Source organism: Spermophilus citellus, assembly GCF_964194105.1.
Source record: "Spermophilus citellus genome assembly, chromosome: 8".
Classification (NCBI taxonomy): Eukaryota; Metazoa; Chordata; class Mammalia; order Rodentia; family Sciuridae; genus Spermophilus; species Spermophilus citellus.
This window is the reverse complement of record NC_138189.1, coordinates 51,148,524-51,170,195: the sequence shown is the minus strand read 5'-3', so window position 1 is coordinate 51,170,195 and position 21,672 is coordinate 51,148,524. Positions and strand designations below refer to the sequence as shown.

Here is a 21,672-nt window from a genome sequence, read left to right as displayed (position 1 = left end):
GCCAGGATTTTATTGAGGATTTTTGCATCTAGGTTCATTAGAGATATTGGTCTGTAGCTTCCTTTCTTTGAAGTGTCTCTGTCTGGTTTAGGTATCAGGGTGATGTTGGCCTCGTAGAATGCCTTTGGAAGTTCTCCCTCTTTTTCTATTTCCTGAAATAGCTTGAAAAGTATTGGTGTTAGTTCCTCTTTAAAGGTTTTGTAAAACTCTGCTGTATACCCGTCCAGTCCTGGGCTTTTCTTAGTTGGTAGCCTTTTGATGGTTTCTTCTATTTCCTCTATTGTTATTGGTCTGTTTAGGCTGTCTATATCTTCCTGACTCAATCTGGGCAGATCATATGACTTAAGAAATTTATCTATGCCTTCACTATCTTCTATTTTATTGGAGTATAAGGATTCAAAGTAATTTCTGATTATCTTCTGTATTTCTGAAGTGTCTGTTGTGATATTGCCTTTTTCATCCCGTATGCTAGTAATTTGGGTTCTCTCTCTTCTTCTCTTCGTTAGCATGGCTAAGGGTCTGTCAATTTTATTTATTTTTTCAAAGAACCAACTTTTGGTTTTGTCAATTTTATCAATTGTTTCTTTTGTTTCGATTTCATTAATTTCAGCTCCGATTTTAATTATTTCTTGCCTTCTACTTCTTTTGCTGTTATTTTGCTCTTCTTTTTCTAGGATTTTGAGATGATATATGAGATCATTTATTTGTTGTTTTTTTCTTTTTTTAAGGAATGCGCTCCAAGCAATGAATTTTCCTCTTAAAACTGCTTTCAATGTGTCCCATAGATTCCGATATGTTGTGTCAGTGTTTTCATTTATCTCTAAGAATTTTTTAATTTCCTCCTTGATGTCTTCTATAACCCATTGATCATTCAGTAACCTATTGTTCATTCTCCACGTGATGCATGATTTTTCCTTCCTTCTTATATCGTTGATTTTTAGTTTCATTCCATTATGATCAGATAAGATGCATGGTATTATTTCTACTCCTTTATATTGTCTAAGAGTTGTCCTGTGACATAATATATGATCTATTTTTGTGAAGGATCCATGTGCTGCTGAGAAAAATGTGTAACTACTTGATGTTGGGTGGTATATTCTATATATGTCAATTAAGTCTAGGTTGTTAATTGTGTTGTTGAGTTCTATAGTTTCCTTATTTAACTTTTGTTTGGAAGATCTGTCCAGTGGTGAGAGAGGTGTGTTGAAGTCTCCCATGATTATTGTATGGTGGTCTATTAGACTCTTGTACTTGAGAAGAGTTTGCTTGATGAACGTAGCTGCACCATTGTTTGGGGCATATATATTTATGATTGTTATGTCTTGTTGGTGTATGGTTCCCTTGAGCAGTATGCAATGTCCCTCTTTATCCTTTTTGATTAACTTTGGCTTTAAATCTATTTTGTTTGATATGAGTATAGACACTCCTGCTTGTTTCCGCAGTCCATATGAGTGGAATGATTTTTCCCAGCCTTTCACCTTCAGTCTATGTATATCTTTTCCTATCAAATGCGTCTCCTGTAGGCAACATATTGTTGGATCTTGTTTTGTGATCCATTCGACTATCCTGTGTCTCTTAATTGGTGAGTTTAAGCCATTAACATTTAGGGTTATTATTGAGATTTGGTTTGTTCCTCCAGTCATATTTGTTTATTTATGTTACTAAACCTGATTAGTTTTCCTCTTTGATTACTTTCCCCCCTTTACTGTCCTACCTCCCACTGATGGTTTTCAATGTTATTTTCAGTTTCCTCTTCCTGTAATGTTTTGCCAAGGATTTTTTGGAGAGATGGTTTTCTAGCTGCAAATTCTTTTAACTTTTGTTTATAGTGAAAGGTTTTACTTTCATCTTCCATCCTGAAGCTTAATTTCGCCGGATACATGATTCTTGGTTGGAGCCCATTTTCTTTCAGTGTTTGAAAAATGTTATTCCAGGATCTTCTAGCTTTCAGAGTCTGTGTTGAGAGATCAGCTGTTATCCTGATTGGTTTGCCCCTAAATGTAATCTGCTTTCTTTCTCTTGTAGCTTTTAAAATTCTCTCCTTATTCTGTATGTTGGGCATCTTCATTATAATGTGTCTAGGTGTGGATCTCTTATTATTTTGCACTTTTGGCATCCTGTAGGATTCTAGGATATGGGATTCTGTTTCATTCTTCAAGTCTGGGAAGTTTTCTCGTATTATTTCATTGAATAGATTGTTCATTCCTCTGGTTTGGAGCTCTGTGCCCTCCTGTATCCCAATGACTCTTAAGTTTGGTCTTTTAATGTTATCCCATATCTCTTGAATGTTCTGCTCATGGTTTCTTAGCAGTCTTGCTGAACTGTCTATGTTCTTCTCAAGTTGAAATACTTTGTCTTCATTGTCTGATGTTCTATCTTCTAAGTGATCTATTCTGCTGGTAGTATTGTCAATTGAGGTTTTAAGTTGGTTTATTGCTTCCTGCATTTCTAGGATTTCTATTTGTTTGTTTTTTATTACTTCTAACTCCCTGTGAAATTGATCTTTTACTTCCTGGATTTGTTTCTGTAGTTCCTTGTCAATGTGATCTTTCATTGTCTGATTTTGCTGTCTCATGTCTTCCTTGAGACTCCAGATCATCTGAAGCATGTATATCCTGAACTCTTTATCTGACATTCCATATGTTGCAGCTATTACCTCTTCTAGAGTTGAGTTGACCTGCATTGCTTGTGGTCCTTTCTTTCCTTGTCTTTTCATGTTGCTTGCGTTTCTTTCTGCTTCGTGAAACTGTTGTGTTTTTGAAATTTTTCCCCCTGTTTATTTATGTTGCTCTTGTATATTTGGGATATCTCTCTTGTAGGGCGGGTAGTGGCTGTGATCCTCCTCTAATCAGGGTGATCTATCCACTACGCTGGTTGGTCGTAGGTCTGCCCGCCCTGCGGGCACGGGTGGCTGCTCTACTCTGCCCCCACTCCAATTGCGGTGACGTTCCTACCACGTCCTCGGATCGTTGGTCCTGATCCGGACGTGGGCAGCAGCTCTTCTCTACCCCTACTCCAATTGATGTGACGTGTCTACCACGCTGGTCGGCCTCCAAGCCTGTTCTGCCGGTGGGTCTCAGATCTGCCCACCCTGCGGGCCTGGGCTGCAGTTCTGCTCAACCCCCACTCCCAGTGGGGGTACCTAACTGCCTCTCCAACGGGTCTCTGGGCTCCTTCCGGACGCTGGCGGCGGCTCTGTTCAACCCCCACTCCAAGCAGTGTGACGTGACTGCCTCGATGCTACTCGTCCACAACACTGGCCGGCTGCCGAGCCTGTCCTGCCAGGACGCAGGACTACCTACCTTGCAGGGTCAGACAGCAGCTCTTCACGGCCTCCACTCCAAGTGGGTTGACTTGGCTACCCTGCCGTCGGGTCGCTGGTCCTGTTCCAGGCGTGGGCGGCTACTCTCCTCGGCCCCAGCTGCCGTTGGGTTGTCGCGATACCACACCGGCAGGACCCTTAGCCTGCTCTGGGCACAGGAGGCAGCTCCACTCTGCCCCCCAGGCCCCCGCAGCACCCAGCAGGACCCGGACCAAGAAGCAGTCCCTGTAGGATCCCCAACCCTGAGCCAGAGCCGCTTCGGGAGCCAGGAGCCGGTCTCTCCGATCCCCGCCACGTTCTGCTAGGAGCAGGCTCCTCAGGGCAACCGCCGCGGGTTCCCCAATCCCAGGCCAAAGCCGCCCCGGGAGCCCAAGCCTGGCCGCACCAGACTCTCCCTGCTCGGTGCCCAAGCCTGGCCACACCAGACTCTCCCTGCTCTGTGCACACTCCGCTGGGAGCAGAGTCTAAGACGCACTTCCCGCAGGCTCTCCAGCTCCGGGTCAAAACTGTTCCAGGAGACAGAGTCCCGCTGCCCCTCGTCGCAAGTTTCACTTGTGGCTGGCCTCAGCTCGCGGTCCCCGCAGGCTCCGCGGCCCTGGGCTCAAGCAGCCAGGAGAGCCAGAACCCAGCCTCTCCGATCCCTGCCACACTCTGCTCGGAGCAGGCTCCACAGAGGTACCCCAGCCTCAGGCCCAGGCATCCCTGGGAGCCCAAGCCTGGCAGCTCCAACCTCTCCCAGCTCAGTGTACGCTCAGACAGGGGCAGGGTCAAAGACACAGTCGCCACGGGTTCCCTAGCCCCGGGCCAAAACTCTTCCACTTGTAACTGGCCTCCGCCCGGGGTCCCCGAAGGATCTCCCGCCCTGGGCCAAAGCAACCCGGGGAACTAGAATCTGGCCACTCAAAGCCCGGCGCCCGCCTTGCCAGGGGTGAGGCCTGAAGAGTATTCTCCTCAGAGTTTCCAGTCCCGAGCCTGAGCGATCTGTCTGCGCGACGCAGGCAAATACCAGCCTGGAATCACCTGTTCTGTAGTTGAATGAGCTGAGATCAGTGGAAAACAGGGATGATTGCATCAGCTCTCCATGATGGCGGCTGCTGTCCTCCTCCGTGTTCCGACCAGTGTCGGGAATCAAACTGGACCAATTCTCTCCTCTATTTCAAAGCTGGAACTCAGCACTCAGCGCGGCCAGTGTGCCACTGGCAGGAGCCTGCAGAATCCGCTTCGCTGTAATCCCGCTCTGGTACCTCGAGGCTAATTAACTCGGGCGCGTCCCAGACTCCATCCACGGGACGGTCCGCCGAACAGGTACTGCTTCCCTCCGTTCGGAGAAATCGCCCGCGACCAAGCCCCTGCAGCCGAATCCCGCGCGCTGGAATTCTGTCCTCTAGATTCTGGAGCACCTCAATTTCACTGGGGATTCCCACCAAGGTAGCCTTCAGCCATTTCACCTCGTGTTTCTCCCGCACAGTGGCGCAGCATACTGGTGTGCTGCACTCCCTTCGCCGCCATCTTCTCTCTCCTCCCTTTTTATATTAACTGGTGCTATTCCAACAATCTTCAAGCTAATCTTCCATTTTGGCATTGCCCTACGTTAGTGTACTCCACACATATTGTCTTTAGATAAATTTAACTAAATCCCTGATCTTCTGTTCTGCTCATTACCAAAAACTGACCAAAATACGTATACTTTGATACTTAATCTAATATAATTTGTTCACATTTCCATATTCCATTATTTCCTTTTTCATCATGCTCTACTGAGTTCTTGTTATGCTTCTTTGAGATACCCTTACTCAGCTTTAGAATGTCCTCTCCTCTTTCTTACTTGACCTTTAGGTCTAATTCCAATATGACCTTTTCCATGAGATCAATGTCATCTGTCTCCAGTTTTCTTTCAAGCCCAAGTGTCTGCATGGCAAAGAGTAGACACTCCCCAATGTTGAAGAGCTAAGTGAAGGAAAGCATCTTAATTCTACACAAAGCACATGCAAGCTACAGAGGCCAGAGGTTCCTAGGTACTGAAACCAGTGCCCAACATGTGCAGAGGCTTCATGTACTTGTTGAATAAATGCATTCTTGGCCAGAGGCAATCTTAACAGTGCCAGCAGCTTTTCTCTGCACTTTGTCACACTGTACATTATATTGAAGTTCTATCTGCACATTTTATCACCCTTAATATACAATGAGTTCCTTGAAACTGACAGGTTTATAGTCCACTTTGTATCTGTCACAGGGATAAACACAATAGGTAATTTTAAAAAAAGACATAAATGAGGGACTTTCACTTTTATGTATAAGTAAAAAGAACCAATAAAATATAAATAGACAAGTGAACAGAAATGTAGCAGAATAGAAAAAGGAGAATGATGGAAGGGAGAGAGAATGGGAGGGAAAAGAAATAATTGTGAAAGGAAATCAAATTCCAGTCATGTATCATTTTGTAGGGATGAACACGATTACTATGTATAACTATAAAGCTCTAATTTTAAAATTTTTTAAAAAGACCAATGAAATAAATCGAGTGAACGTATAAATTACAGTTAAACATTTAAAACTACATAAGATGTTATGATTTATATTCTAGTTTTAAAGCCTTTATTCTATAAAGCCAGGGGCTTTAAGAAATAAATAAAAATTCATAGGAAGAAATTTCTCTGGGAATCTTTTCACAGGATCTTGTATTTAATACAATTAGTCATTAACATTGCTTTAAGAATTGTCTAAGCTTTGTGATCTTGATACGTTATCTCTTTTAATTTGTACCACAATGCTATGTGATAAACACTATTTATTCTCATTTTATTCATTATAAAAATAGTTTAATACTTTATCCAATATTACAACACTAGCAAGGGATAATGCCAGATTTTAAAATAGCTCTATATAGCTCCAAAACACAAACTCTTAAACAGTGTATAAAACCAAAGTAATATTTCATCATTCTGTGTACACTAGATCAGAAACATGCATTTATTCAAAAATACTAATTAATCACTTAATGTATGTCTATCCCTACTAAACAGCAGGGATCCATCAGAGATTATACATCTGTATTCCTGCCTTTATAGAACTTAATTTGGGTAACTGAAACAGAAACTTGGTAAACAAATGCACTTAAAATATATGTGCAAATGGAGAAAGTCCAGCTGGCTAAGAGTTAAAGCTCTCATAACCCAATCATTTTACCTTAAGCCTTCTTGCACTGTCTCACACATGAGCTTTTGTGAGATACCTAATATCTAAACCATAGCAGGACTTCCAAGAAAGAAGTTGTCATTTAGGGGGATGTTTAAGGAAGCAAGATTATAACTGAAAATGGGTAGTTCAGTTTATGGACATACTAATTCTGAGGTACCTATTATCATGTAACTATAGATATTGTATAGGAAGTTGGATTTCCTTTTAGTTCTGATACTATAAATGAAAATGTTTAAAATACAAGTATATTTGAATTTTACATTGCACAAAATCAGATTTTATGAATCTGTGATACATTGATGATGGGAATAAGTTTAAAATCAAGTGCAAACAGAAGCCAGCTCATTAATTGGTATTGGGTTTTCTTTGTTATGGCATATACAGGGTTAATAAGTACACATAAAATAATAGGGGAGATTTGTGAGATTTCTTTCTGATAGAATCTCAATCTATAGGAATAAAAATTTGATGACTCATAGGTCATCTATAAATCATAAATAATTAGTAAATGAAATCTTATATTTCAAAGACATTTCATTATTAATAAGATAAAATCTTCAGATTTGATAGTCTCTAGATTCTCTACTTCATTGGAAAAAATAATTTAAAATAATGATGAAACCCATATTTACTCTACAATTATTATCTATCTCCACAAATGTCAGGAAAATTCTAATTCCCTTTTAATGTGAAAAAAAATCAATTGAGAAAGTTTGTGTCAATGTAAATAATCTGAAATGAAAGGAAGTTTTCAAAAGCTTGGAATTTATACTTAAAGCGGCATTTTGCATTTTTCTGCTCCTTCCCCAGATAGGGTTTGATTTTACTGTGTTTCCCCAAATTAAAATTATATAAATGTATAAATGATTTGCTTTAACATGTTAACCACCCAAATCAGGACCACAGTATATTAACATATCTAAGTACATTTCTAAGTTCCAAATAGCCCTTGGGTTTTCATTGTTGCTTATTATTTTGTTTGTTTCTTATTTACTAAGTATGATCATATACTTTCACAAGTACATGACCCTATTTTATGGTTGACTGTTAATAATTGGTTCATCCTATATGTGTTATTCCAAGGAATTTCACTTACGGAAAAAAATGAAAATAATTCCAAAAAGTAGCAAGTGTTAGTATACCAAATGGAATACAGGCCGAATAGGATGGTAGAAGGAAATAAAACTATAGGCATACAATTTTAGTCACAGGCTTACATTTAATCCTTTACAAGTCTTATAAAGTATTTCTAAGAGAAACCCAGTGACAGTTGTTTTCTAGGAATAAGGATGCTCCTACATGAAATGTTCTCTGGTAGCCTAAGTGATGTCATGTGTTTAATGATGAACTAATGGTTTCAGAAAAGCAGATAGTATAAATGCAAATAAAATAAGTCATGATTTAACTCTAACTCTTGTGATGTAGTCTTGGTTAGTGTTTCTAAAAACTGAATATGCCTCTGGGGATATTGTTAAATTGCAGAATCTATTTCAATTGATCCCATCGGTGAGGGAGATTTTACATTTCTAACAAGCTCCCAGGCCATGCCTTTGCTGTTTTTCAGGAGCAAGAGTTAGATCAATGTTTCCCAAAGTTTACTTGGAATAATCTTTAGGTATCAGATGAAAAAGAGTTACTTCACCAGGAGTGGCATATTCTCTCCTTTCTTAGAAATTTGTAGTACAACAATTACTAATAGGGCATTATGTAAAATTGTGGATGTGTAACCGACGTGATTCTGCAATCTGCATTTGGGGTAAAATTGGGGGTTCATAACCCACTTCAATCTAATGTATGAAATATGATATGTCAAGAGCTTTGTAATGTTGTGAACAACCAATAAAAAAAAAGAAAGAAATTTGTAATAGATGTTAGCACCAAAATAGTAAACAGTAAGGAAACAAATTCATTTTTTTTATTGTGGGAACAAAACACACAACATGAGATCTATCCTCTTAAGAAAAAATTAAGTTTAGAATACAGTATTGATAATTTTAAGCACAGTGTTATGCAGCGTACCTCTATAACTTTTATCTTGCAGATCTGTAACTTTATAGTCATTGATAGCAACTCTCTACTTCCCTGACCCCCCCTGCTCCAAACCTTTCTACTCTCTGCTTCTATGGATTTAACTACTTTAGATAGATAAAAATGAAATCCAAAATCATTTCACAATAACCTGTTTGCAGCATATGTATGTAAAGATCATATGTAATAATAGAACACTGAGAGAAGCTGCTGGCAGTGGTTAAATAGCTTGGTATGGCATAGTTATAATTACCAAGTTTGAATTAACACAACAAGTATTGGTGAGATTTTAAAATGAAATTTAAAACTTGAAGAAAATATTTCAAAAGGACATCATAGCACGGAAGAAAGGAGAATAGCCATATATTCCCAGTTTGCTTTTTATATGACTTGCTCTAGTCAAGTAATATATTGAACCTTTCTGAGACTCACTCACTTTCTCTGAAAAATGTCTGTTGTAATATCATGGTTTTAGAATTTTAATAACAATTAATAATATCATAGTGCCTTGCAGATAGGCACTCAATAAATTGATAAATAGGAGTTCTTTTATGATTACCAACATAAAAGGTGAATTCCACAAATAATGTGTTTCTGCTTCATAGACTCCACCTGGGTTGGGTCCTCAGTTAAATAATATAAAGTAATATAAAACCTCTACTCTGTGATTAAAATCATGTTTTGACATGCTTTATGAGCTCTTTTCATATGGATTTTTGATAATATGCTTTCAAAATTATTGGCAGATCTACTCTTTGTCTGTACTTCAAGCTGGATAATGGAAAATGATTTATACAGTTTTATTGAATTTACCAGGGTTAGAGTAGCCACGTTAATTATTGCTATGTCATTCTCGAAGGCTAGCAGGAACTGAAACAAAACATAAGCCAAACTAAATGTAATTAGCATTAAAATGACTCAAGCATGAAAAATAATCGAATGGGTCCTGGAGTGTTATTCTCAACAACAAAAAAAGATCCTACTTGTTTGCAAACATTCATTTTAATTCCCTTTCCCTCATCATTTGAAATTAGAGAGATATTTTAGGTCCCTCTCATATTTCTCAATAACATTTTCTTAACATTATGATGTATGGTGTCATATATAATTAATCTAACTTTTAAAACTAGATGATAGCAGCTGAAAATTCTCACAGGATGAGTACAGGTATCCACCTCACTAAAACATAATCATTTGTTCTTTCTAACTGTATGTTATTCAGTGTTACTGTTTTCTGATTAGAACAGTCTCTTTTTAGAGCTCAAATTCTATCTTCCAAATTCAGTGAATTCTATGTTGAATTTAAAATACAATGCTACACGAGAAAAGTACTTTTACATAGAATTTCTATCCAAATCCTTCTTCCTAGACCAAAGTTAGCAACAGAAAATATAGTCAGCCTTCTGCATGTTGCGCATCCACAGATTCAACAAATTACAGATAAAATATATTCAAGAAAAAAATCATTTCTGCAGTGAACATGTACAGACTTTTCTTTCTTACCTTTATTCCCTAAACAATACAAAATGATTTACTTATTATTTGCATTGCATTAGGTACTATAAGTAATCTAGAGATGATTTAAAGCATAAAGGGGATGTTCATAGACTTTATGTAAATACTATGTAATTTTATATAATGAGTATTTGCAGATTTGGGGATCCATGGGAGTCCTGAGGAATAGTTTTCTTTACTATGGACCCATAACTGTCAGAAGATAGTGTAAAATATGAGAAGATAGAAAGAAAGAAGAAATTCTAAGAAAAGAGAGATAAAAGAAACTATTGTGAGTAGATATATAGGGAAAGTCATGCGTGGGGTAAAGCAGATAACGATAGACATAGATTAGAGTTTTGACTTTATAGTCAAGAAAGTTGCTAGGAGGTGACAAGGAAGGAAAGCTAGGACTGTATTCTCGGGAAACAAGGGTCTCCTCAATATATTTCTGTAATGAGGAGAGAGATCTAGCAGTGTGAGAGTGAAGGAGCCATGCAGGGCTTCCTGGAAACACAGGCTGATTCCACAAAATGTATGCCTCCTTCTAGTTAGATCAGAGCTGATGTGTAGAAGAACCACACTTTTTTTTAGCTCTGTTAGCTCTGAATTTTTTTGGAATACTTCCACACTGTTGGTAAGAAGCTCTTGTCAGAGGCAGTATGTGTTCCTTTTCTGTGAATACTCAGATACATTCTGGGTATATCTGAATTTCTGAATTAAAGAAGGACTCTCAGGAATAGCAATAGCAGGGTGTTCCAGGACACTCCAGCTTATATGGCTGGTGTAAATTTTGATAGGCACCTGTGTCAAAACTGTGTGTCTATTACCTCTAAGAGGAGCATATTAATTGGGGACACTTAAAAAGGCTTGAGGTTAAGTCTCAAATGGGCTCTGAGATACAATGATAGGACCAAAAGGACCCAAGGTATAATTTTGACTTTTTTAGATATGCCTGAGATCCTATTAAATGGGTTTAGCAATATCATTAAAAACAAACATTAATGGGAAACATTTCTCTCTTCATGATCATAGATTAGAATTATACAATTATAATTATTTTTTGTCATCTGATTTGTAAATACAGTATAAATCATTCATGTCTTTTTTTTCCTACTGTAGTATTGCATTTCAATCTAGTTTTAAAATCAATATACTTTACCTTATTTCCTGTCACCTCCTGCTTTAAGAAAAGAAAAAGCCCAGGGCTCTGGCCATGTTTGCACTTGGTGAGCTCTCTTATACTGAGATGCCTGGGCACATGATGCCTCTGTAATTGGATCCCAACAGTTATTAATAGCTGTCTTCTTCCCTCTTCAGGGTCAGATCCAGTGGCAGATCCCATGAACATATGCAATGTGCTACCTAACATAGGCATCTACAGACTTGTCCAATGGACTATTTTAGACAAACTTTTATATAAGTTTTATAAACTTTAAAGGGTATGAAGGAAATAAGTCTACCTTTGAAATAAACTGTAAAAATCCATTAAAAGAACATCGCCTTTAAAGTATTTTAAAAGCAGATAATTATCTAAGTGAGAAATTAGAGTGTCCTATCTTATTATTCTAAACCATGGGTTTTAAGTGATCTTGAAATGAAAAAAAAAATTTTTCTTCCTAGATATTACTTTTTCATATGTAATTCTCAAACTTTTTATATCTTTATTTGCTCTTTTGAATAACTTCAGTATTATAAATATGCAAGCTCTAATTCTATGTCTTGAATAGTCAGTTTTCAAGTAAAATACAGATACCTATCTGGAGATTGTCATTAAGTTAATTACAATGTATTTTATAATTGTATAGAATGTGTTTCCTTTCATAATATAAAAAGGAAAATAATGACCTTCCAAGTTAGTAATTTTGTTGTCTTGAAATTTCTTTTCCTTAACTCTGAATTGTTTAAGTTAATGCTTAAATTTTATATGGTGTGTTTTTATTATAGAACAAAGGGGTCTATATTAAAATATACTGAGATTAATGTGAAATGTTAAAACTTACAACCTTTTTAAAGATATTTTCTCATATAGTAAGTATTTTTGTCTTGTATTTTTCATCTTGTATTTCAGACATATTATGCACAAAGTGTCACAATTTTATAGAGGATAAAATAAGATTTCTTCTCCCTTTTTATATCTAACAAGGACATTAACCCACAGATATGAAGTTGATAAAATTTATAACATTACAATATTACTACTTATATAGCAAATTTTTAGTGATATGATCTATTCTAATGTCCTGGATAACCATAAGACTCAGTAAATACTTACTACAACCCTTTGAGGTAGATGCCATTTTGTTCTCATTTTGTAGATGAAAAAACTGAAGCATGAAGATTATTGGTTTTCCCAATATCACAGGATAATGAGGTATTAGTTAGATTTGGTCAGAGAGAAAAGAATCAATAGCATATGTGTATAGTTATATGAGGGGGGATCTATGAGAAAAATTGGTTCTTGCAATTCTAGTTACTGAGGAGGCTTATGACAGGGTGTCTACAAGGTGAAGACCCTAAGAAACTGATAGCTTGACTCAGTTTAAGTCAGAAGGCCTTAGAACCAAGAAAGCAGGTGACGTACCTCCTACTCTGATGCCGAATGCCTGAGAAACTCAAGGGAAGGAGGAGCTGTTGGCAATAAGTCCTGGAGTCCAACAGCTGTTGAGCTTCAAGAAGAAAAAAGGTCCAGCCCGATTATTTGAGAAAAGACCAATTTATCTTTTGCATGTGTTCTCTTTGGGATTGTTAACCTGTTGGTTGACACCGCACAGAATGATCCTTTTCACAGATTAGATTCACGCACTAATTTTCTCTGGGAACCCCCTAATAGACACTCCAAAAATAATGTTTTATCAGGTTGTTAGGTATTCCTTAAATGAGTCCAGTTGAGAACTAAAATCAACCATCATTGTGAGTGATTGTTCTGAAAGGAAAAACCAAGTAGTATGGCTCTGGAGTGTATAGCTAACCTCTAGGCTACTTTTCTATATCAGACACCAAAGAAGGAAAACCAGTTCCATCAGAAATGATGATTTCTAAGGAAATATTCACTTAGAAAGACTAGCACTGTGAAGAATGAAAACACTGGGGTTGATAGAAATAGTAAGTGTGGTGGAGAAGGGAAAGGGAAGTAGCTATAAAAAAGGAGTTGCAAGAACATAGAATTGGGAAAAGTACAACATATATTCAAGGCATCATAAAGAGGGCAGTTTGACAAGATAAGAGGGTTTTTTTTTATAATTCTTAGAAAGATGAATATGTTAAAGGTGCTTGCTGGATATTATTTGATATATCATTACCAACATTAAAATAAACTCATTTTCTACACAAATAGGTTTTGATATTTGCAATTGTGTGTTTATCTTAAATGTCAATCTGTTACTAACATTATGACCCTTTTTTTCATTCACCCAACTGACTGACTAAGCTATTATCCTGTCAAGCATTCACTTGTGACTCAAAGTGGAACATTTTTAAAATGAATATGTGTGTGTGTTTATATATATATAAATTTGGACACTAATGAAAACTTCAGATAGACTTTTCCTAATTAAGAATTCAAAATCAAAGTGAAGGATTCCTGATCAAAGTACATATCACTGTCTTTTTCAGGTAAACCAGTGATGATAGTGACAGAGTATATGGAGAATGGTTCTTTAGATACATTTTTAAAGGTAAGATCTGGAACTAAGTTAGTTATTCACAGTGTTATTTATATATCAATAATGTAATTGAAGTTGAAACTGAGAAAACTTACATTTAAAAAGTTTTACATGGATAGAAATATGTGGAGCTAGAATAACTATACTAGCCAGAATAACAGAATTAACTGTGGTTTGAAAAATGTGCTTTTGAGAAAATAAGTCCAAATTACATCTTTGTAGTTTTCTTTAGGCATATGTTGATTCGAACAACAACAACAAAAAAGGAAACTGGGATTGAAAAAAAAAAGAGAAGAAAAGAAGGGATATAGGAAATGAAGGGAAGGGAATAAAAAAACAAAGGAAAAAAAAACTTTACAAATACTCAACTTTTTAAAGTGCATAATGTCAAGGAGATCAAGGAGAAATGTCTGAAGTGTCCCTGCAGTCCTTAAGGAAGGCATCTGTGGGAGTCTATAAGTGTTCATAACCCACATGAGGACCAGTCACTGAGTCATTGTTTTCACTAGCAGAAAAGTCATGTGGTAAGAGAGAACAGTTAATATTGTCAGATCTTCAGATCGGGTTTCAGGAAAATATTTTTATGTGTACTTCCCCAAATTTTAAATACTGACAATTCATTCTTATCAGTAAATAAAATATGCTTGTGTCTAACAATGAAACACACTTAGAGGTCTGATTAAACCTATAGTCTAGCAGTAAGTCACACTATTTCTTATTTAAAAATCACCATCAGTTGGGCCTTATGAATCTGTGCAACTGCATTAAATTCAGTGCCTTTAACAAAAACAACAAATTTCCAAGAATTGCTAACATTTTATGTTAGCAGTCATCCTTCTCCCTATCTGCTAAGATACTCCCTTATCTACTCTGACCACTTTATCTTTACCTCAGTATCTCTATACAGCTAGTTTCTTTTACATTGCCTAAAATATATCCGTTGTTACCTAAGGCAAATACTAGATTGGAGTAATGAACAAACTCCTTGAATAACTGATAATAAAGGAATTACAATTCAGAAAAGGTCAACAAAATTAGATTTTGACAAAAGCTTTCAAAGCCTTTATCTTTTTTGACCAGATCAACATTAAAAGTTAACCAAATATTTTCTATTCTCCTTCAGATAGGTATTGCATATAAATTTTGATGGATGGTAATATTAATTGGAAGATTGAAGGAAGATCCTTTCAGTTTTCCTCCTTTGAAGGGTATTGCTTCACTAATATTTCTACACTGTCTTTACAGAAAAACGACGGGCAGTTCACTGTGATTCAGCTTGTTGGCATGCTGAGAGGCATCGCTGCAGGAATGAAGTACCTTTCTGACATGGGCTATGTGCACAGAGACCTTGCTGCTAGAAACATCTTAATCAACAGTAACCTTGTGTGCAAAGTGTCTGACTTTGGACTTTCCAGGGTACTGGAAGATGATCCTGAGGCAGCCTATACCACAAGGGTAAGATCTAACAGAATGCATTTCTGACACACTAGACTAGAGATATTTAATTTTTAAAGATTTTAAAGGAAATAGCAAAAAGGGCATTCCTCTGACAAAGTCAGGAGAAGTCAGAGATATCATGAGAGAAAGAGAAAAAGAGAGAGAGGGTGAGAGAATCGAAAGCTCAGTTCTCTTTTTATATATCACCAAATTCAAATATTAAATACTGGTAAGGAAAACATTCACCTTCTGAATCTTAATTATTTTTTTGGTGACTATACTAAAATAGAACACCTGAATTAAGAATGGAAGTAAGAACATAAAATCATATAAATTTTTAAATCCAAGGCAGTTAAAGGTAGAATCTCCTATATTAAAAGAAACAGTAAAAGAAAGTATATATGTATACACACATAATGATGATGTAAACATGTATAGCATCACAGAGTGTCCTCAATTGCAAAATAAATACAGAAATATCTGGACCTTACCTTTTCAGAATTTATGTCATTGGGGAAAAAAGTTATTCTTTCGGGAAGTTTTGAGTTACCGGAGTTATTGCAGTGCCTCATTACTTTTTTTACATACTCATTGCAAGCTTTCATCTATAGGAAATTGGTCACCAACACATATTTTCATACTTAGCAAAATTCACTACTCTTTTCAGGAGCAAAAGTAATTGCTTTGTGAACTGATACGGCATATGGTTGACAATTTTTCCTATGTAAAACTGTTGACATTGCTGCAAAGAAATTTTTTGGGTCATTTTATTGGATTTATTAAGTCTGAAACTCTTACAATAAATAATATTTGTGTAATGTGAAATCTTTTCAGTGTTTTTGAGTTAGATATTCTCAATGTCTAAACTCCTTATGAAGACAGGGATTTATTATACATCTTTTCACCGTCCAATTTGGTTAGCTTTTGTTTGAATGTAGAGTAACAATTTTGCCATCTCTCATTCTCAAATCCATTTAAAGGTGCTACATATGTTCTTAAACATCATAAATTTATAACTATAGTCTAAATGTAAGTTCTTTATTATATTATAGGGTTGTTTTGTTTGTTTTTATATTGTTGTATGGTGACTTATGGTTATTTGGGGATTTGTACTGTGCTGAAGGGCAAGAGTAATTTATCTAAGCAAATGAAGGTTTCCAAAGTTCAGCTTAATAAATCAATAAATTAATTGAAGAGTTATCCCTGTTCTTCTAGACCTAAGTAGCATTGTCACTATTTGCATTAAATGAAGCTTCAATTAAGAATCCTCCTGGGATTATAGTTACACTTAATAAACTTGACCTGAGCAAGATTGAGGTTGTAGAAAAGTCTACTGCCAGTGTGATTGTTGTGTTAGTTAAGTGCAAAAAGTGAATTTTTCAAGTTCTGTGTCAGTATGTTATGCTGCAGAGTTGGGAGTGAGAGACAGAAATCATGAAATTCTAAAGACTTACTCTTCTGAAATGGAGTGTGGTAGCATTTTATGGAAAATCTATATACTGATAGATGAGTAGATAAGGGACTGTTGGAAAATATGCTGACCTCTATCATGGTAAAAGGATCAGAAGAAAAATTATGGGCTGAAATTCAACATAATTAACATATTTCAATTCTAAGAGTCACTTTAATCACACAGTGTAGAATATCACATCTCTATGAGTAGACAGGTTTCATGGTATGAGCTTGCCTTTATACTTAATTAACAAGAAGTTTGAAGTAAGTTTTTTTTAAATGGAGAGATAAAGAAAGAGCAAGATTATTACATATTATATAGAGTTTGCATATAAATATCTAGAGTTTATATATAATGGTTTGATAAATTATATGTATGTGTGTGTGTGTATATATATATATATATATATATATATATATATACTCTATAAATATATACACATTTAATTGTATATTAACTATATAATCTATGGTTATATAGGTTTGCCTGGTTTTAAGGAGAAAAAAATTCATGATGAAGGAGGCAGGATATAAAATTATTTTTTTCTACTATCTAAAAACCCAAATTCTTATTGTGGTGAGATTTTTCCCAATATTCTAAGTTTAACAATTTTTTAATTTGGTAATTAAACAAGATACCCATTTCTGTGGTTAGATTGTTAACCAATAAAATATAAAAATGTGTCATCAAAAAAGAAGGGAAATATATTAAGTCTAAAAAACATAAAATGATATTGAAGTAAAGTATGACCTAAGTTTTTAACACATGGAATTTTCCAGCTTCTCTTATGAAACTTCTCAGGGTTGCATTTGGCAGCCTAGACTTTATACTCTAAATTTGTGTATTTAAAAAAAAAAAAAAAAGCACGCAGAGAATTTGAATCCACTGCTCTATGTTAGAAGTCCTGAGAGTGTACCTTATTGATTTGCTAGACTGCCTGATTTCCCCTACTTAGAGCTGCCATCCTGAGGACTGTAATTGAGATGTGGGTCCTGTGTGTGTTCCAGGAGTCAAACAGAATTTAAACTAGAAACCTTCAGGACAGCCAATTAGTAGTTATTCTACAAATGCTTATGGACTGGGAGATGGGAAAAGAGACTGCCTGCTGTCAAACAGATTCACTTAAAAATGCTACATCTCTTTCTAGATCTTTTCAGTGAGGCAACAATATCCCTAGACACATTTGAGGTATGTGAGGATTTTAAAAATTCTTTTTTAAATTTAGGGAGGCAAAATTCCAATCAGATGGACTGCCCCAGAAGCAATAGCTTTTCGAAAGTTCACCTCTGCCAGTGATGTCTGGAGTTATGGAATCGTAATGTGGGAAGTTGTCTCTTATGGAGAGAGACCCTACTGGGAGATGACCAATCAGGATGTGAGTATGGAACTACTACTCTTTCTCACTCAAGTTGAGAATGAAATGCTTTGTTCTCTGAGTCCGGACACTTACATTGTTTTTCATTTCTGGAAATGACAGTTGCTTGAAATATATGAAATTCTTTGCTTACCCTGTGATCTATTTTGTTGTTGTTGAAATAGCCTTTATGCAGAAGCTGAAAATATGTTATTACAAAGGAACGTAAGTTACAGTTATATAAAACTCAGTGTGTTGCCAGATTGTATTAGCTGCGTTGTTATACTGATGTGTCTTTCAGATTATGTCAAAATCATTCTCAAAGATGAAGAAAGAACCATCAACAAATGAATACTGACAAGCAAATTTTTATGATTTGCATTTGATAAAGGAGGCTAATAATCTAAACCAAAAGTATAAATGATATAGATTTAATAGTGAATGTTCTTAGAGGATAAAAAGAAATGGTCTACATTTCTTTACATTACAAAATGTAAAGAGACTAGTATTATGTATTTAATTTGATGAAAAAAAAAACAGATTCTTTCCCCACAATGGAATAACTATCCATGCATATAATAACAGAATCCTAATAGTAAAGAAACCATGAAAGAATCTTCTATTCATTTCAGAATGTTTATTATATGATGCCTGGAACATAACTCCTTGCTCTTTGCTTTTAAATTTTTCTATTGTTACTGTTCAAAATATTCATTTTCATTTTGGATCATATTGAAAATTTATATTTTTCCCTGAAAATTGACATATTTCTCTATAACAATAGTTTTACATTCAGTTAGCTAGAATAGATCAAGCCCTTACTATGTGTCATATATTGTCTTAAGTGCTTTATCAACAAATCGTTGATTGTATCTTTCTAAAACCTGGATATTAAATTATCTCAACCTAATATTTGAAACATTCATATTTTTCTTCCAAATATTTCTTTCATTCATACGCTGTAACATCTCCCTTTCCCATGTATGCCCTCAGGAATCGAGAGAAGACAATGTAGCTCTCCTGCTGAATTTTATTGAAATAAAAGTAGATGCCCTTCAATAGATGAATGGATAAAAAAAATGTTGCATTTATACACAATGGAGACTCAGCACTAAAAAATGACAAAATCATGGCATTTGCAGGGAATGGATGGCACTAGAGCAGATAATGCTAAGTGAAGCTAGCCAATCACTAAAAAACAAATGCCAAATGTCCTCTTTGATATAAGGAGAGCAACTAAGAACAGAGCAGGGAAGAAGAGCATGAGAAGAAGATTAACATTAAACAGGGATGAGAGGTGGGAGGGAGAGGGAGAGAGAAGGGAAATTGCATGGAAATGGAAGGAGACCCTCATCTTTATACAAAATTACATATAAGAGGAGGTGAAGGGAAAGGGGGAAAAAACAAGGGAGAGAAATGAATTACAGTAGATGGGGTAGAGAGAGAAGATGGGAGGGGAGGGAAGGAGGGTTAGTAGAGGATAGGAATAAATGAATAAATAAATAAATAAAATAAAAAAAATAAAAGTGTCTTGCCAGTAATTAGCTTTCACTTTTCAAAATAAAAATTCAACTACTGTCTAAATTAAAGTCAATCTCATATTCATTTCAAAGTGTTTCCCACAGTTCCAGGGCCAGCCTGACCAAGTTATGTAAAGTGGGGATAAATGATCAAATCTTTGCTCCTTTGTTTCTTTCTTTTTTTATTGGTTGTTCACAACATTACAAAGCTCTTGACATATCATATTTCATACATTAGAATCAAGTGGGTTATGAACTCCCATTTTTACCCCAAATACAGATTGCAGAATCACATCGGTTACACATCACATTTTTACATACTGCCATATTAGTGACTATTGTATTATGCTACCTTTCCTATCCTCTACTATCCCCCCTCCCCTCCCCTCCCATCTTCTCTCTCTACCCAATCTACTGTAATTCATTTCCCTCCATGTTTGTTATCCCATTCCCCTCATAACCTCTTATATGTAATTTTGTATAACAATGAGGGTCTCCCTCCATTTCCATGTGATTTCCCTTTTTTTCTCCCTTTCCCTCCCACCTCATGTCTCTGTTTAATGTTAATCTATTCTTCCTGCTCTTCCTCCCTGTTCTGTTCTTAGTTGCTCTCATTATATCAAAGAAGACATTTGCTATTAGTTTTTTAGGGATTGGCTAGCTTCACTAAGCATACTCTGCTCTAGTGCCATCCATTTCCCTGCAAATTCCGTGATTTTGTCATTTTTTAGTGCTGCGTAATACTCCATGGTGTATAAATGCCACATTTTTTTATCCATTAATCTATTGAAGGGCATCTGGGTTGATTCCACAGTCTAGCAATTGTGAATTGTGCTGCTATGAACATCGATGTGGCAGTATGCCTGTAGTGTGCTCTTTTAAGGTCTTCAGGAAATAGTGCGAGAAGGGCAATAGCTGGGTCAAATGGTGGTTCCATTCCCAGCTTTCCCAGGAATCTCCATACTGCTTTCCAAATTGGCCGCACCCGTTTGCAGTCCCACCAGCAGTGTACAAGAGTACCCTTTTCCCCACATCCTCGTCAGCACTCGTTGTTGTTTGACTTCATCATGGCTGCCAATCTTACTGGGGTGAGGTGGTATCTTAGGGTGGTTTTGATTTGCATTTCCTTGACTGCTAGAGATGGTGAGCATTTTTTCATGTACTTGTTGATTGATTGTATGTCCTCCTCCGTGAAGTGTTTGTTCATGTCCTTGGCCCATTTGTTGATTGGGTTATTTGTTTTCTTATTGTCTAATTTTTTGAGTTCTTTGTATACTCTGGATATTAGGGCTCTATCTGAAGTGTGAGGAGTAAAAATTTGTTCCCAGGATGTAGGCTCCCTATTTACCTCATATTGTTTCTCTTGCTGAGAAAAAAACTTTTCAGTTTAAGAAAGTCCCATTTGTTGATTCTTGTTATTAACTCTTGTGCTATGGGTGTCCTATTAAGGAATTTTGAGCCCGACCCCACAATATGTAGATCGGAGCCAACTTTTTCTTCTATCAGATGGAGAATCTCTGATTTGATATCTAGCTCCTTGATCTACTTTGAGTTGACTTTTGTGCATGGCGAGAGGAGGGGATTCAGTTTCATTTTGTTGCATGTGGATTTCCAGTTTTCCCAACACCATTTGTTGAAGATGCTATCCTTTCTCCATTGCATGTTTTTAGCTCCTTTATCAAATATAAGATAGTTGTAGCTTTGTGGATTAGTCTCTGTGTCCTCTATTCTGTACCATTGGTCCACCCGCCTGTTCTGGTACCAGTACCACGCTGTTTTTATTACTATTGCTCTATAATATAGTTTGAAATCTGGTATCGCTATATCACCTGATTCACACTTCCTGCTTAGAATTGTTTTTGCTATTCTGGGTCTTTTATTTTTCCATATGAATTTCACGATTGCTTTATCTATTTCTACAAGTAATGGCATTGGGATTTTGATTGGCATTGCATTAAACCTATAGAGAACTTTTGGGAATATCGCCATTTTGATGATGTTAGTTCTGCCTATTCATGAACAAGGTATATTTTTCCATCTTCTAAGATCCTCTTCTATTTCTCTCTTTAGGGTTCTGTAGTTTTCATTGTATAGGTCTTTCACCTCTTTTGTTAGGTTGATTCCCAAGTATTTTATTTTTTTTGAGGATATTGTGAATGGAGTGTTTTTCCTCATTTCCGTTTCAGAAGTTTTGTTGCTGA

The 21,672-nt window shown here is 36.2% G+C and overlaps 1 protein-coding gene across 9 annotated transcripts in view; it reads left to right on the top strand.

The window, feature by feature from the left end:
• Window positions 1–21,672, top strand: part of EPHA5 (EPH receptor A5) — a gene marked incomplete at its 3' end in the record, with an annotated part of 318,653 nt that overhangs the window by 271,316 nt on the left and 25,665 nt on the right. For all 9 annotated transcript variants that reach the window (XM_081303958.1, XM_081303957.1, XM_081303956.1 and 6 more), the window contains 3 exons: window positions 13,658–13,719; window positions 14,953–15,162; window positions 17,823–17,972. In XM_081303958.1, coding sequence (XP_081160084.1) covers window positions 13,658–13,719; window positions 14,953–15,162; window positions 17,823–17,972 — 422 coding nt within the window. The remainder of the gene's footprint in view (window positions 1–13,657; window positions 13,720–14,952; window positions 15,163–17,822; window positions 17,973–21,672) is intronic.